Source organism: Acipenser ruthenus, chromosome 24 (genome assembly GCF_902713425.1).
Source record: "Acipenser ruthenus chromosome 24, fAciRut3.2 maternal haplotype, whole genome shotgun sequence".
NCBI classification, from domain to species: Eukaryota; Metazoa; Chordata; class Actinopteri; order Acipenseriformes; family Acipenseridae; genus Acipenser; species Acipenser ruthenus.
In genome coordinates, this window is record NC_081212.1 from 27,839,977 (window position 1) to 27,855,850 (window position 15,874).

A 15,874-nucleotide genomic window follows, 5' to 3' on the forward strand; every position below is an offset into this window, starting at 1 on the left:
GGCAATTCACTTGGGTACTTTGGGATGGAAGTTTGATACACTTTATCTTGTGCAAAAGAAGGGTGGTGAAAAATGTAAAAAGCTAACTAAAGGGCAGGTCTTATTTTATGAGTCAAAACTTTATTGTTTTAGGCTGGACATATGCAACACTGCATATATATATATATATATATATATATATATATATATATATATATATATATATATATATAGATAGATAGGTATATATATAAAAACCTTTGTTCTGCACGTTGGATATATATTAATTGCTAAAAGTGGATTTTTTTTTTCTGCAGAAAATAAATAATTCTATTACATGCTAATTGTTTTCCACTAGCCAGTCAGCGCCTCTTTAAGTGACTGGGAGATGCAAGTCCTTTACCCAGCAGAGCAGCACCCCCTACAGGCAAACACAGAGCTCTGCAGAAAAAGTCAGTTATTGATACAAGAAGAAAAAGTTGCAATGCTTCCTTATTCCTAGTATTAGTAGGCATTTTCCAAGGAAGGACGAAGAGTAAACCTAAAGAAACGCAATGGTCCCGTTAGAAAAAGTTTTAACTATTACAGTGTCTATTATACATATGGAATACAAACTTACAGAAGCACTAATAATTTAATTAAATAACAATAATTTAGATCGACTGGATATACCTCTAGGTGTGTAAGATATGAAGTATTCAGAAACGTTAAGTGTGTAAAAACGTCACTGTCTCTCCTGTCTCTATTCCCAGATCTTGGTGCTTTTTCTGCATCTACACACATTCAACACGTGTACAGCTTTCTAATGCACAAGGCAGAGGCTGCTGTTGTGCAAATTACAAATGATAGCAGACAGAACACGCACAAGAAACAGGACAGCATAGAATAAAAAACTTGAGGAACAATATTCCTTTCTTGAGTACTTAAAATATGAAATCCTACAAAGACAGAACCAAGCACTTCCAGTGTATCTCCAGAGTATAGCTTTATTAAAAAAAAGTATCTCAGTGCAGATGAGTAGAGATTAGTCATTTACAATAGGGTTACAAAAGTGCATACTCACTGTATACAAATGTGTACATCGATTCATAAAAGCTTGTATTGAAATAGATTTTTTTTTTTTTTTAAATGGGTCTGGACCCTTGTGTGTGAAGGGGTTACTGCACATTCCACATGTAATCAATATGGTCATCTCTGCAGCATAGATTATCTTCTCAAATGTACACCCCCCCCCCCCCCCCCCCCCCCCCCCCCCCCAAAAAAGATGTTTAATGCATTAAACATCTTTTGAAATACACCAGAAACTGACATCGCATTTCTCCAGAATAAAGAATCTGAAAGCAATGAGGGCTCTTTAGTAGAACACAATACAAAAAGGATATCAGGGTCAGTAGTTTACAATATTTCCTAATCAAAAAAAAAAAAAAAAAGAAGAAAAACCTGAATATCACAGTTGTTATTATGGTTAGAGAGTTGCATGCTGATTTTTTATTACTGGGTAAAACGTTAAAAATGTGTCTGAATAGGTTGAATACCTTTTTTAAATAAATTAGAACACATATGACAAAGCTCAGACAAAGCAATTATTCCAATCAGTGGGCCCTGTTGTGTATAATCACATTTAATTAAACATGTTCAGTCTTCATTGAATTGCTAAATGGAAATATATAATATATATATATTTTTTTTAACAAACAGCAGGATACTCTCCTCTGAATATAAAAGCACTTCATGGTGGGAGATATAATTCTAAAGTAATTTAACAATGATATACAGTGATTCTCCCCCTCCCTTTAGGCACACTTTTGTTTCATTATGGACCCGGTAAAACTCAGTCTATTATCAGGTTTGACAAGCAACACCTGAATGTAACTTCAAGGATACAAAGTGAACCTATGGAAGATGTCTGGAACAGTAAAAGTTATAGGTGACATCAGTCCAGACCCCCATCCCACCATCAAAAAAACAAACACCAAAGCAAACTGCATTTTTGTGTAAATATATTCTGGTTCAATAAACCTAGCCACATGAGCATAGCATGGGCAACATCTAAATTGCTCTACATTATTAGAACAGAGCTAAAAAAAAACAAACGATCCTTTCACTGTCCTCCAACCCCTTCTGGAGAATCCCAAGGTCTTGAGAACATCGTGTAGCTTTGTTTTCTTTGTTGTAGTTCTCGTTGTCTAGAATAGCAATCCGCGCATTCAATGCATTGTTTGACTTCCTGAAGGTAAAACCCTCGTCAAGGCAAACCACTGCCTTTTATCAAGGAAAGTCTTGTGTTAGTGAACCTGCGTGCTCCTGCCTAAACAGAAGGGCACATACCATCCTGTGCAGAAACCTCACTACAAAAAAACGCAAAGTGCCCCACTACTGTTTTTCCAGTTGGTTTATTTCGTTTTTATGTTTTTGCCTTGAGACCAATTTGAAATTCCCATTAACATGCCTCCAAGTAGGAAATCACACAATAAAACAAAGGCATGGATAACAAAACGCATTCTCAAAGGGGAAAACATAAAAGGTTAAATCACTTAACTTCATGGCTACAGCCTTTAGAGATTTGATCCTCTTACTTCTGTGCTACTCAACAAAAGAGCTTTGAGGCCGAAACCACTTGCCTTTTTTTATTCTTATCTAGTATTTTCTGCATCATGTCATTGTTCTGCAATAGGCAGCACTGCACTTTCAGCAATATTACATGTTTTCTATGTATCGAAATATACATTAAAATTGACAGAACCCCTAACAGAACCCTAAGACGGAACCCTGTCATAAGCATAATAGCAAAATAAAAGCTACCATTACTACCTGCACTGTTCTCACACCTGGATTGACTGTTTTATGGGGTCAAGAAGCTCTCAAGAAATGCAAGATTCTGGAAGTGTCAAACGAATGACGAGTAAAGTGTTAAGCAGTGTGTCTGATGGAAATGGTGCAATATTCAGCACCCTGATGGTGATAGTGTGTCAGGTTTGCAGAAAACTGCTAACTGCCCATGTACCTTACAAGAGATATGAAACTGACAGAATATATAGCTGGTAAAGTATTAAGAGGCTGTCTGCTCCCCACCACTTATTTGTTAACTTGCTGATGCATACAGTAGCCCTCCCACTGCCAGTAACTCTTCATCAAATGCCATTGCCTAATCATGACCCAACCGAGAGAGAGAGAGAGAGAGAGAGAGGACAGAGTTAACCGCACTCCTCTTACACTCTGTATGATGTCACAATGTTGAACTATTTTACAGATTTTCAGGGAGTATCAAACCTTTTGCAGCTTGCTTTCCACGCTGTGCAAAAACAATTACTAAGCTTTTACACCAGTGCAGAATTTGCACCAGCTGTACATTGAGCCCTTTGTTAGTTTTAAAGTTTTGAGACGTCACCAGTTTCTTTTATATTTATTCACCAACAAAAAGAAAAAAAAAAAAAAAATGGGCTAAATGCTTAGTGATCTTGTTCTATTTAATTTGCCTACTTTCCTCCAGCAATGGGACTGTCATCAATGTTAAAGAGGGATCCTAAAACAGAGCCCACAAAAAACAGCCACACTCCAATCGTGAGGGCAAACTTGAGGCACTGGACTGGACCTCTTCCCTCTCTTTTTTTAAAACCAAAACCCTATCCCATTAAAATATATCCCTGATGTAAGGTGATTAAAAATGACACAAGCAGCTCCGGACTGTAAAGACCAGTCCTCCTTTATCCAGAGGTGTACTCGTCAGTCGTCAGGCTCTATGACGCACTGTTCTACGATCTCTCGCAGATTGGGGTTCTCCATGGCTGCGGCAACTCTTTCTTTGTCATTGATCTGTTTATTAACTGGGGGGGGGAAAAAAAAAGACAAGTTGTAATGTTACTGACACTAGAATTGCTCCCTTGTTGAAAACATCCCAATTACAGAACTGTCTGGCTGAATCCAACAGATTACACGTCTCCAAAGAATAAAGGTTGCAGGTTTCATTAAGCTAGCTACTGTATGAAAAAAAAAAAAAAAACATTTTAGTTCTGCAGCGTTTCAAGGTCGCACTGGGAAGTACAATTTGAACCATTGCAGATACTTTAAGAACAAGAAGAATAACATTCTTGGCTTTTATTATTTTTATGCTTTTATGTGGACAGCCTTTAATAACCGTTGTAAAGATGCATTACAGCACAATGTCTCCGTGGAAACATCCTTTTCAAGACCTATTTCTAATGTGTGTGGCCACTGGAATTGGAGATTGATTTTAAAAAGGAATCGACCCCAACCCTGTCTATGGCCGTGTCTCCGCTATGTTGACCAGTATGAAATCGAGAGCTGCTCAGCCTGCACCACTAGTCAAGGTGGACACCTCAACATGAATCAGGCAACTTTCCATGTCCTGAGAACTCAGAGGGATGGACGATTCACCCTCGCCGGCGATTCTTTTTTTTTTTTTCCAGGCAAAATAAATACATTAACATTTTTGTAGCATCACGTCCAACATGTTGGGCATTTAATTAGATTAGGTTGTCACTTGAATGTTTGTTTTTTGTTCATGGTAGTAAAATGTGAGATGCCACAGAGGGGGGGAATTAAATGCATACATCCTGGCATTCTCTTATTTGTTTAAACAAGGAGAGCAACCACCAAGACCTAATCCTTATTTGCAAAGACAAACACAAACTGTCAGCAGCAGTCAGAAGCAAATACCAATCAGAATACATACCAGCAGCTGATCACATAGAATAGGCTATTAAATAATCATTATCAATAATGCATTAAAATACAAGAACGACAGAGTAATTGATCATAATAAACATGCAAGGCTCAAATCACTTATACTGTACCCAAGTAGAATGAAAGACGGATTTCCGATTTCGAATAAGCATTCCAATCTGCGTGCGTATTTTAGGAATGGCTAATTAGGAGCGACAATGCAACACATATTTGTCCCAATTAGCAATCCACACTCCCCTTAAAGATGTACCTATTTGCCTTATATTTCAATGTGATTTTTTACTTGGTGACTGGCGACAGCTATTGACCCAAAAAAGGAAAAGTCAATTGTCAGTATTTCCCACAACCAGTAATTTAGACCCAGGTAAATGTCAACTGTGATTGTTCCAGAGTTAAAATGCAGCAGGGTTCAGATCTGAAAGGCACTCAAGAGTAATATTAAGAGGCTTTTAAATGTTTATTACTAAACTCCTTTCTAAAAAGATGCTTTTAGATCTGAACAGATACAAAATAATTCTCCTTGGATTTTTTTTTTTTGTCGCCCTTTAAAACAAAAAATAGTTTTATTTCAAAGAATAAGGATCTAAACAAAATGCAGTTGTAATACTTACTGTCTTCTTCCGTGGAATGGGTTCCCTCAGAAATGTAAATCTCCAACTGAAATGAGAAAAGCAGCCGTTCTGTGAGAATAATCACACGGCAGCATATACACATTCAAACTACTCTAAATCAAATACAGCTCGACCAAGCAATGACACGCCTGTTCCAGTTTAGAGAGCTATTGTGAAAGCCTTCTGTAAAGTTGATAAAGAAAATGCATGGATCATTTATATAAACAAACAGTTTTATTTCTACAGCAGAAATAAACAACATAACACATGGTTAATTGGAGGATTAATAATAATTATACATAATGATAAAGTAGACCTTTCCTTTGGGTTTGTGACTCAAACTCATAAATGCAGTTTTTGACAGCCCTCTCCAGCCATTTCTTTTACACTGTACTGTGCAATCCGTGGTATCTGAAAGGTTAAAAGTCAATTATCCCTGTATTTTTGTTGCATTCATAAACACCCAGACAGGAAACAGGACAGAAGCGAGAGCCAGCAGCTACACTTACAGAATGGGGGCAATTAAAGCAAAGGTGAAAGGAAGCTACTCCACCCAGGTACTGACCAACCTGTAAGCTTTGCACTGCCATGATCACACAGTAATTGAAAGTACGCATGCAAAGTTCCATGTGGTAGAGAGCGGCAAGCTATTCAGAAAAACTGAATTAGGAACAATTAGTTAATGGATTGCTTTTGCCTAATTATGTGCAGTTAAATTACACAGCATTACCTTTGTTTCATGCAAACTTCAAGTGTAGTGTGCGCCATGAATGGGCTTTAAATATTTCTTAGAAAGTGTATATTTAAAATAAGAACTCTGTTGATGTTTTTTGTAACAGTATGTCACGATATCTGTATAATAGATTCATGGTTTACTGCCAAACTCAGCCTAATTGTGCGATACGGATTCTGTCAAAGCAGATACTGCTTCTGCACTCTGATCATCTTCTCAAAAGGAAACAAACAAACACAACAATCAGTCTGCAGGTACCTGATGAGTATAGTTAGATTTTCTTACCTTATGTTTATATGGTAAACATCTCTGGAGCTTCACTTGCAGGCAAAGACCTGAATAAAACAAGGCAGACAACAACTGGAATGATCTAACCAACTGTGGTATTTAGATGAATTGAATAGATACCTGTTTAGGCTAATTTAATCAAGCTGGACAAAGTGACAAAACATTAACAGAGATACACCTGGATTAACGACTGCGCCATTGCCATCATAAAAGTAAAACTTTGCTGTTCTGTGTGAGATTAATAAAATGCATTGTTCTGGGGTAATTGAGACGATGGATACGAGTCATTGAAAATGAACAAAACAAGATGCTTTTAAATAAATACAAAATTCTATTTTTTTCAAGTATGGTTGTGCAAGAAAAGGTTTAAGACATCTGGTTGCCTAGGAGACCAAGGTTTTTAAGACGATGGGTGGAGAGGAGTTATTCTTTGTCAGTGGAGAAGTGGGAGACTTTTGCAAAATCAGATAAATTACAGTATGTTCTTTTTTGGACAAAAATAAGTTTGCTTGTATCATAACACGCAATAAATCCCTGTGGTCTGGCATAGGCATTGCCCGAGGGACAGTGAAGAGGGAACGGACTCTCAGCCAAAGACCTGTTTACTGCCCTGAGCAAAAGAAAAACACCAACTGAACTGCAAGGTCTGCCTGTTTTGTCATGATTGTATTAGCAATCAAAAACCTACCTATAAAAAGAAAACAGGCTCCGACCTCAACAGTAAACAGAACAAGAAAGATAACAGCAGGGGACTGCAACAGCCCGCTACAGTGTTAATAAGGCTGTCAAACTACATTTATAAAGCATGGCTCTGTTCAAATCCATAATGGAAACTGACTGTGCAAAAAAAAAAAAATAAAAAAAAAAAAATAACATAGCCAAGATAATATTTTGATTAGTATTCTAACTATCATAATCCTCAATTTATTATTCAACATAACAGCACCAGTGTGAAATTATCACCCTGTTACCTGTACAAATATACATAATCGCTGGCTGGAGGAATGAATATTCAATTCCCTCTTGCACTGACCCAAGCATGCTCTGTCAACTTCCTGAATACAAACTTTCTATTCCTGAATAATCCCCCTCCCCTTAAAAACACATGCAAACTATTTTTAATGAGCAAGTCGACTCCCCCAAATTGTTATTTGTTATTGTTTTCTGGGAATGATGAATGACTGGGACGTCCCGCAACTGCAGAGGCACCCTTATCCATTTACTGCCACTATGCAGAACAGCAGTGTGTGGTTTCTGCAATGGTAAATACCAAGACTGCTGGCACAACATTTAACATGGGCTGTCATCCAAACAAAAAGATAATAATCTGCGTTTCCAGTCTATTCAAGCGGAGCACACTGTGTAGGACGCCAGTGCTGCAGGCATTCACGGTGCAGCGTTAACACTGTCAGGTCAAAATCAAGACAGAACCATCTCCGATTCTGGCTCTGCAAATGACTGCTAGACACACTGGAATAAACGTTCCACTATGGAATACAGATCATGAATATCCATCAATGTGTCCACGCTATTAGGAAGTGGTGGGGGAGTGAGTGTTAAGTGAGGAGGTGACAGCAAAACCATGGAAAATTGCTTTTATTTTTAACAAAATAAAAGTCCTTTTTGAAATAAAAGACCTTTCACCCACTCACAGATGTAAAAGCTTTTATCTTTGACATCTGACAAAGTAATTTACTTTTCTGCTTTCGGTTTCCCAGACTGCAAATCACTTCAACATTTTTAAAACCTTTATTCAATCTTGTAGAAGGAAAGGAAATGCATTTTTTAAAATAATACATTTAATACATTTTTCCCCGACTCATAAGCTTATTTTCCATTACACAGGGGATGTAAAGTGTCTAACAGGAGCCAGTTTTGGCGTGCGATACGCAGGGATGTAAAGAATTTATTTCGAGCTTAAAATACACTGACTTCCATCGTTCAAGATCTCGGTTTTCATAAGCTTGGTAGACAAAGCGCCCAGTTTGATCTAAGCAGCAGTACACTGTTTAGATCTGAATGCGTCACAAGCACTGAAGCCTTTGAATAAACCACTCACTGTTTAGACACTGTACAGAGGATCAGTCCGACCTTTTTGGGTTAAAGCGCCATCACAAACAAAAAAATAAAACGGGAAGGGTGTAAAATGAAATTACTGAATGGTAAAAAGGGTATTTAGGAAAGAGATATACAAACTAGATTCAACCTGTCTGGAACAGAGTTTAATTATGCCATGCTCATGAAACATGCTTCATGTTTAAACGCAACAGCAACTTACTGATTGCCCTTGGAGTCTATTCAAACCCAAGACACGGAGAGAGTCCACTTCTAGATCAAAAGAGCCATATTACTGGGGGGCTCAGGGAGGCAGAATGGGTCAAAAGTCTTCCGCTGGCCAGCCCTGCTGTGCAGTATATCGAGACTAACTGATAACCAGAGTACACTCCCTTCCTGGACGGGCACAGAACACCTCCCCCTTAACAACAACAACGCCTGATCTGCGGTCTGCCTTCTTGTTAATTTTTTGCAGTGTTATATAAGCAGTTTTGAGAGGGCTCTTGGGAGTGCACAGAACATCTCTGTGTAAAATGTGAGTTTGAGGTAAGCTATGGAGGAAAAAGAATTCTGGTCCAAATATATATTATCACATAATCGATAGTTCTTTAATATACACAAGTTTACAGCCCTGAAAAGTGTTAAATGAACTTCCTGGCTTAAGCTACTATGTGGACTTATCTGCTGGCCGATCTGCTTACCAATGAGGGTAGCCAGAGAGCAGTGCGGGACCGTGGGGGTGAACTTGATAATGATCAGGTATTCCTCTGCTCCTATTTCCTGCACCTCCACGCAGCTCTCAGACACCACTTCCAGGTCCTCCAGGGTGTTGGGTTTTTCAGGGTCGCGGATTGTACGGATAACATCTGAGACAGCGACAGCAGTTAACAAAAAGGAATCACTGATGGAATCATGCAGGTTACACAGCTCAGTGCCAGCATGTCTCACAGCAGCCTTTAGACAAGCAACACACAGCATTAACCCATTAAGTGACATTCAGTGTCCTACTTTGAGGACAAGCTACTTTGTAATTTTGTGGAGCATTTTTTAACTGGCGTCTACCTGTTATTTTCATTTTCACTTTAAAAGGTCTGATTTGTTTTTCAAAGAAATTAATTTGGTACTTAATGAGTCATATAAATAAACATACACAATACAATCACATGCGTTTTTGATGCAACTGTGTGTCAGTTCTTTAAATTATGGCTCTGCTGTCCCCAGTTATAACAAAAACAAACAGCTGCGTTCAAATAAATTACTGCTGGTTGTTTTTTTTTTTGTGTGCGTTTCTTTATTTATTTTTGTCATGTCATGCAGTGTCAGCATTACGTAACTGCACACAGAAGACAAAACAACCCCTTGAATGATTTTCCTTCACGCAGTTAGCGCCAGAGAATAGCGTAGACTATGCTTGGTACAGGCATGATAAGAATAGTACAGTATTACTGAACCATTTTCAATTGCCATCCGGCGTTCATGTATAACTTAACTAAACAGTGTACACACGACTGTAACGATAACGAAAGTCTTTTTTTGTAAATCAAGGTATGTCAAGTTATTACAATCATTAAATATCCTGCTACCTATGGAGGTTGGTATCCTTGCGAGAACCCCCATTTACAGTAACACTTGTAGAGGTGTGTTCTCCTTGTTAATAGCACGACTAGTACATCTGACTTTTTGTGGACTTTCCCACAAGTTTTTTTTTTACAGCCAGTTAGTTACCATAAACTTCTAGTGCTTTCTCTTCCATCTTCTTGGATCTCTGCGCATTGTCCTTCTTAGAAAGACCCGACAGCAGGAAAAGTTTGGCTAAAGTATAAGAAACAAGCCCATACGCTACTTCCATCTTCCAGCTCCGCCATTGCGCGGCTGTCCGCTGTCACATTGACCTGCTTTCACTTCCTCGTTTAGGCAGGAGCTGCCAAGTACCGAGCTTATTCAACTCCGTTCACCCCGGGGTATACAAAAGAGCTAAGACACAGAAGCCAAAACACTATTTTTATAGATAAATAAAGGATAAGTTTTGTCCTTTGTTCTTGTTTTACCCTCGTATACTGTGGCACCTGTGGCAATAACATTTGTATTCAAACTTAACTGTCTCCTTTAAGATCGATTTCATCGTATGTTATTTGCTTTTCCTTGTAACTACAAATCCCGCCTACCTCGCTTGTGATTGGACATTGGTTTTGCGGTGGATACATTTACAGCGTTCGTTTGGTTTGAGTTGATGTCAGTCAAAGCTGTCGAAAAGAGGAAGAGGATGTAAATATTATAGGAAAAAAAATTGATACATTATTGGAACCATAATAGAAAAAACGACAACAAACAAAAATTATAATTATGTAAGGGAGGATCTTCGTATACTACCGGGGTGTATAGTATAGTGCCTAGGGCATTTCAATCACCAGTAACATACATTAAATGTAATAGCTTGCTGTAAGTTAGTTAGATATGAAACCGTTAACACGTTTATAGCGAATTCCCTCTCAACATATTATTAGATACAGTATAAAAAAAGTATTTTGACAGCATGTGACGTTTGCTGTAAATAGTATAGACTTAAAAGTATACTTTTATTATGTGTTGTTAAAAAAATGACATGAGTTTCTGCACAGTGAAATTGCTTATTATTTTATACAAAACTCCCCAAAATGTTTAATAATTCGGTGTTCAAGAATGGCGGTCTTGAAGTTCTGCTTTTATCTGAGCAAGCATGTTGTAAAAATGTAAAACACACGCTGAAAGCAAAAGTTACAAAAGGCTTCTCAACGCTCTGCTGTGTAAATGCTAACAAGGGACTTGCCTTTACTGATATTTCTGACAGTGGACAACAATGCAACGAGAGAAGCGTTGAAGGTAACTTCACAAAGTAAGTATACTATTGGTGTGTGTGTATGTGTGTGTATATATATATATATATATATATGCAGAGGGGTGCTAGAATTGGGTTTAAATGTCTTGTAGTTACAGGTTATACCTGTACCAGGTAATCAAACGAGGCAATCCACGTGTTGTACCAGTGCACAACTGACAGCACAAGCGTCTAATACAAACGTCTTCTGACATTCCATTTCTGACTTAAACTACCATTCTTCATGTCTGCACAATAGATGCCTTGTGTGCTTCCTGCCTCCCTGTGTGTTGTAGAATCCAGGAGCCTTGAATGCAGGGACATTAGAACAGGTAACATGCATTTAATCACCCTTTTCTCTCATGTTAATGTAGTTTTATTTGGGAAGACTCTCTTGCTGCTGATGAATGCACCCTGAGACTATTGGCCCTTGACGCTGATAACAAGCTCTGCTTGTATGAGCTGGAGGGTGAGGATGAGGATGGTGGCGCAGGTCCTGTTACTGTCCTCTGCAGCTGCACTGAACAAACCCTGAGACAGCTGGTTGAAGCTAAACACCTGAGTGAGTTTTGCAGTACCATGGTTTGTCCTGTAAATATGAAGAACATTTTCTTACAGAAATGTACACCTTCAGTTACACTGGTTCAGTAACAGTGGCAATAAGAGTCGTCAGCTACCGATTAATCAATAGAGTTAATACCTACATGTAATCTGAAAAGAGACTAGGATAAGAGTTTGGTGAAGACACAGGAAAACAGACCAACAGACCCTAATAATTCCAACAAATGATTTAACATTGCTGTTTCTATTCTGGGAATGTGACTGCTGTAGTTAAAGCTAGAGGCATTTGAAACACTCTAGATTTGAAATGTTCTCAAACACCCTTTGGGCTTCGTCAGATTCCACTGCTTTGCTCATACCAACACCCACCAAGCATGTGCTATTGATGTACTTAAACTCGCTTCTTAATGTAATGCATGTGCCATGCTGGGATAAAAGACCTGCTGCTCTGCCTATGTACATATTTGATAACTAGAGTGTTTCTAAATTCAACTTCACTTTCTTTTTTAATAGTTTGATCTAATCAAAGTTAGCCAGGCTGAAAAATGTCTCCATTGCACTTCTTTAATACCCCCCTTAGAGACAACCCAATATCATTTTAATTGCAGGCTTGTATTTAATATTCACAACTGAGATTCAGAAATTGCCTAATTAAAATGTACTTCACTGGAACAGTTAGCAAGCAATACAGAATGTACCAAGGCAAACTGTTCAAGTTACAACAAAGCAAATTAATATACTTCATGAGTTTAGTAGCTGATGTTTCCGAGTTTGCCTTAGGGGCTCACTGTACAACGAATATCTTAAATTCTGTTTAAAAGATCGCAAACGTATACTCTGCTGGTATGGAAATAAGACTCCTGTTGTGTAGCAGTTTAACCCGTTCCAGGTTTTACTGCGAGCTTGACTAGCCGCAGTGTATAGGTAACAAGCTCAGGTGTGTCTTATTAAACTCTTAGTAAAACCAGGAGTGGTTCAAACTGCTATGCAGCGGGAGTTTCATTGCCATCCCTGCTCTGATACTGTATATAGATTGTGCCCCTTTTGCAGGCTAAACAAGTTTAAAAAAAAATATTTTCTTAATTCATGTTAGCACTAGAAATGTTATCACTGGTGTACATTTTTCTTTTTTGAAGATCTCTTGATTCTTTGCTTGTATTTCATACTTCAGCTGGGAATATGCTGATATTTCAAAGACAACACTAGATGAAAAGTTGCTGCTAGTTCCTGATACATAATCCCTGCATGTCCTGTAGCTCAACAAAGAACACAAATCTAAAGATTCTCAACGCAGTATTTGAACAATCAGTAATAATGTTAACAATAAAGCTATTAAGAGGGTCGGACATTGGATTTTATAAAGCAAGGGTTGGCATTCCTTTAAATACACCCTCCTGTCTTTTCTTTCCACAGGCCTTTCTTCATCTCTGTCCTTGAGGCTCCTGTCATATGAGAATAATAAAGCCTTTGTGCTGCTGAATAACTGCATCCTTCTTCACCTTCTCTTCTCTGAGACTGGAGCTGAGCCTGAGGTTCTCAACTGCAGCACTATTGGTGTGCTTCCCCAGGCCCTGGAGAGAATAGCAGATTGCCAGATCTGCACGGGGGTTCTGTTTGTACTGGATAACACCGGACACATATGTATCCTTCTGATTTATAAAGGTGGTAAACAGTAGGAGTCTAAACTCCAGGTCTGTGAGGTTTAATATTGCTTGCATATACAATATGTTATGTATGTAAGAAGTAACGCACAGCAGGGTGTGCAGTAGTTATGAAATTACCACACGCTGTGGGTACATTGTGAGGCACGAAGGTAAAGCCAGTCATTAGAAATAAACCAAACTTGATAACCCACATCTGATGCTTTAAATTCACATCAGAAACTATTTTCTGGAAAATTAAAAAGCAGTGGATGAAAGCAAGGGTATGAGTAGAATTAAATTGTGGCTTATCAAGTGGTTTCCAGGACAACCCTCAGTTCTAAACTGACCTTCAGTGATAGCAGAGCAATCAGTTATAGCCTGTGATAACGGACCTTGAATGAAATCGTTCACTAGGCAGCTGCACCTCACGATATTATTCCAGGTCTATCCTCACTCAGTGGTGGACCTGGAGCGTTTGAACAGTGAAGTGCGAATGTTCTATAATAAAGTGTTTTCATTGCTTAGAGAGGTGGTGAACATCTATCTTGCAAGGTCCGTTTATTAAGCAATATTAATCTACTTTTCCACTTTGGTGGAAAACAAAAAAAGAAAAGCAAATAATTAAAGATTGTGTTTGATGGAAGATTTGTTAGGTCCTTCATATGTCTTTCATATTAAAATCAAAGAGTAAATCAAGGAGGAATTAAAACATAATTATTTGTTTTGTCTTTTAGTAGGGATCCTTTTTTTATAAAAACATCCCAGAGGGTGTATATGTTTGCCAATGATAATGTTATTCATTTACTTTCAATGCAGAATAACTGAGTGGGACATTTGTTATGCCCTTTAGCCCCAAGGCTGCATTGAATGCTGTACCAGTAAGATAAGGATGCATCAATTAATACTTTAGATTATTGATTGCCTTGGCTTGTATTTATTGAGCATAATGGAGCATTGTCAATGCACTGATCACTGGTGGTAAATACCTGACCGATAATGGATTAGGAGATTGGTTGCTGATTTCACCTCTTGTCATCCTTGCAGAAACGTCATCTTGCCACAAAGTCCTTTGATTTGAAGCGGCATGCAAAGCATTGACTCACAAAAACGAGATTGCTGAACGGTCCCCACTTTTTTGTATCTTCATGTGCTCTGTTCAGGAATGATTTTAATTATAAGTTGCTTTTTAACTATGTAAATAACTGCCTATTATGTTAATTGTAAGTATGCTCTTTATAAAACGGTACCTCTTTAACACGGTTGTGTAGATATTTATGACCCTGCCCATGGCCAGCACCTTGCCAGTGTTGATTTGTGTCTGTATCAGACCAGTTTACTGGAGCAGAATGAAGATCTGTCTTCCTTCGCCCTCTTAAAGGTGTCACATGACCTGACCACTGCTGTAGCAGTCACTTGCTTTAACTCTGCAATATGTGTCAACTTCAACGACTATTTCAGGTAATTTCTCCTCAGTTGCTATGCTCCAGTCCATTAGTTAGATACGGTGTTGCACTAGACACGTTTATCTATCAAAAAGCATTCTCTTGCGAAAAATCCTTGTAGGATTGGGGGACAAGGGTGAATGCAAGGATTCACAAGCCAGTGTTGGTGTACTTCCAGCAGGTGTTTTGTAGGTGGGTGGGTGGGCGATTTGGTGGATAACCTATGAAAACATTGAGGTTGCTGCATATTACTGTTGACCTTTTTCAGCCAGTGCTGTACTGTAATTTGCCTCTGTTTGACTTTGCCAGGTAAAGAATGAATGGGTTTCAGATTGATTTCTAAACAGTTTGGAGAGTTATACAATTATTAAGTTGGATTTGTGATTTCATGAGAGTCGAATGAGATTAAAATAACTTCACTACCCAAGTTTAATAGGGTGCTCCCTTGTTATAATGTGGTCATGTACATCGCCGAACAGATTTAATTTGGCCCATAATGCCATTAAACTAGCACTTATATTCTAGGCGGAACACAAATTGCATGGCCTCTCATCTATGGCTCCCGACTACAGCGTTATGAAGGGGGAGCACTGTAATTTAATCATAAACTTTAACAAATGCATTCATTCACAATCTATGACATAAAGCTCCCTCTGCATTACTAATGCCAGTTCTTAACAGAAGAAGGGAATTCAACCCTGCTGATGGCTGCCCAAAGCTTACTGTTCTGCTGTAGTCCCCTATTTGAAGATACTTCTGTTATTAAATTGCAGGAAGTTTCCTGAGCACTTGCTGTGTGTGAGAGCTCCAGACCAGCTCCCTCTGAAAGGACTGGACGCTGTTGATGAGGACGACCTGTCCAGCTCGGACTACAGCAGGACCTTGCTTGGAGTTTCATTTCAGACCAACAGGCAAGAGTTGGACACACCATGCATTGTTGGAAAAAGAGACAATCTGTTCTGTGCAGTACCTACATAATGCATGATCGAGATGTCTTTGATGGA

General features: G+C 38.5%; 2 protein-coding genes across 3 annotated transcripts in view; one reads left to right on the forward strand and one right to left on the reverse strand.

Annotated features, from left to right (window-relative positions):
- Positions 1-1,121: 1,121 nt before the first annotated feature.
- On the reverse strand, positions 1,122-10,270 carry LOC117429733 (cytosolic iron-sulfur assembly component 2A-like). The gene is made up of 5 exons (XM_058999099.1): positions 10,096-10,270; positions 9,072-9,236; positions 6,313-6,362; positions 5,295-5,340; positions 1,122-3,803 (listed from the first exon to the last, which is right to left on the reverse strand). The coding sequence occupies exons 1-5, from the start codon at positions 10,217-10,219 to the stop codon at positions 3,703-3,705; spliced, it is 486 nt and encodes a 161-aa protein (XP_058855082.1). The 5' UTR covers positions 10,220-10,270; the 3' UTR covers positions 1,122-3,702.
- Positions 10,271-10,584: 314 nt separating this feature from the next.
- The window catches only part of LOC131700615 (spatacsin-like), a 36,398-nt gene continuing 31,108 nt past the window's right edge, over positions 10,585-15,874 (forward strand). For both annotated transcript variants that reach the window (XM_058999096.1, XM_058999097.1), the window contains exons 1-5: positions 10,585-11,242; positions 11,599-11,786; positions 13,199-13,426; positions 14,697-14,886; positions 15,644-15,781. In XM_058999096.1, the coding sequence (XP_058855079.1) occupies positions 11,025-11,242; positions 11,599-11,786; positions 13,199-13,426; positions 14,697-14,886; positions 15,644-15,781 (962 nt within the window). In that variant the 5' untranslated portion in view covers positions 10,585-11,024. The remainder of the gene's footprint in view (positions 11,243-11,598; positions 11,787-13,198; positions 13,427-14,696; positions 14,887-15,643; positions 15,782-15,874) is intronic.

Bases quoted from the DNA above. Each gene is read 5' to 3' on its own strand.
- LOC117429733 (XM_058999099.1), bottom strand. From the start codon at position 10,219: ATGGAAGTAGCGTATGGGCTTGTTTCTTATACTTTAGCCAAACTTTTC. The intron at 9,237-10,095 runs GTAACTAACTGG...TCGCTGTCTCAG, and splicing joins GAAAGCACTAGAAGTTTATG to ATGTTATCCGTACAATCCGC. The intron at 3,804-5,294 runs GTAAGTATTACA...TCCCCCCCCCAG, and splicing joins CCATTCCACGGAAGAAGACA to TTAATAAACAGATCAATGAC.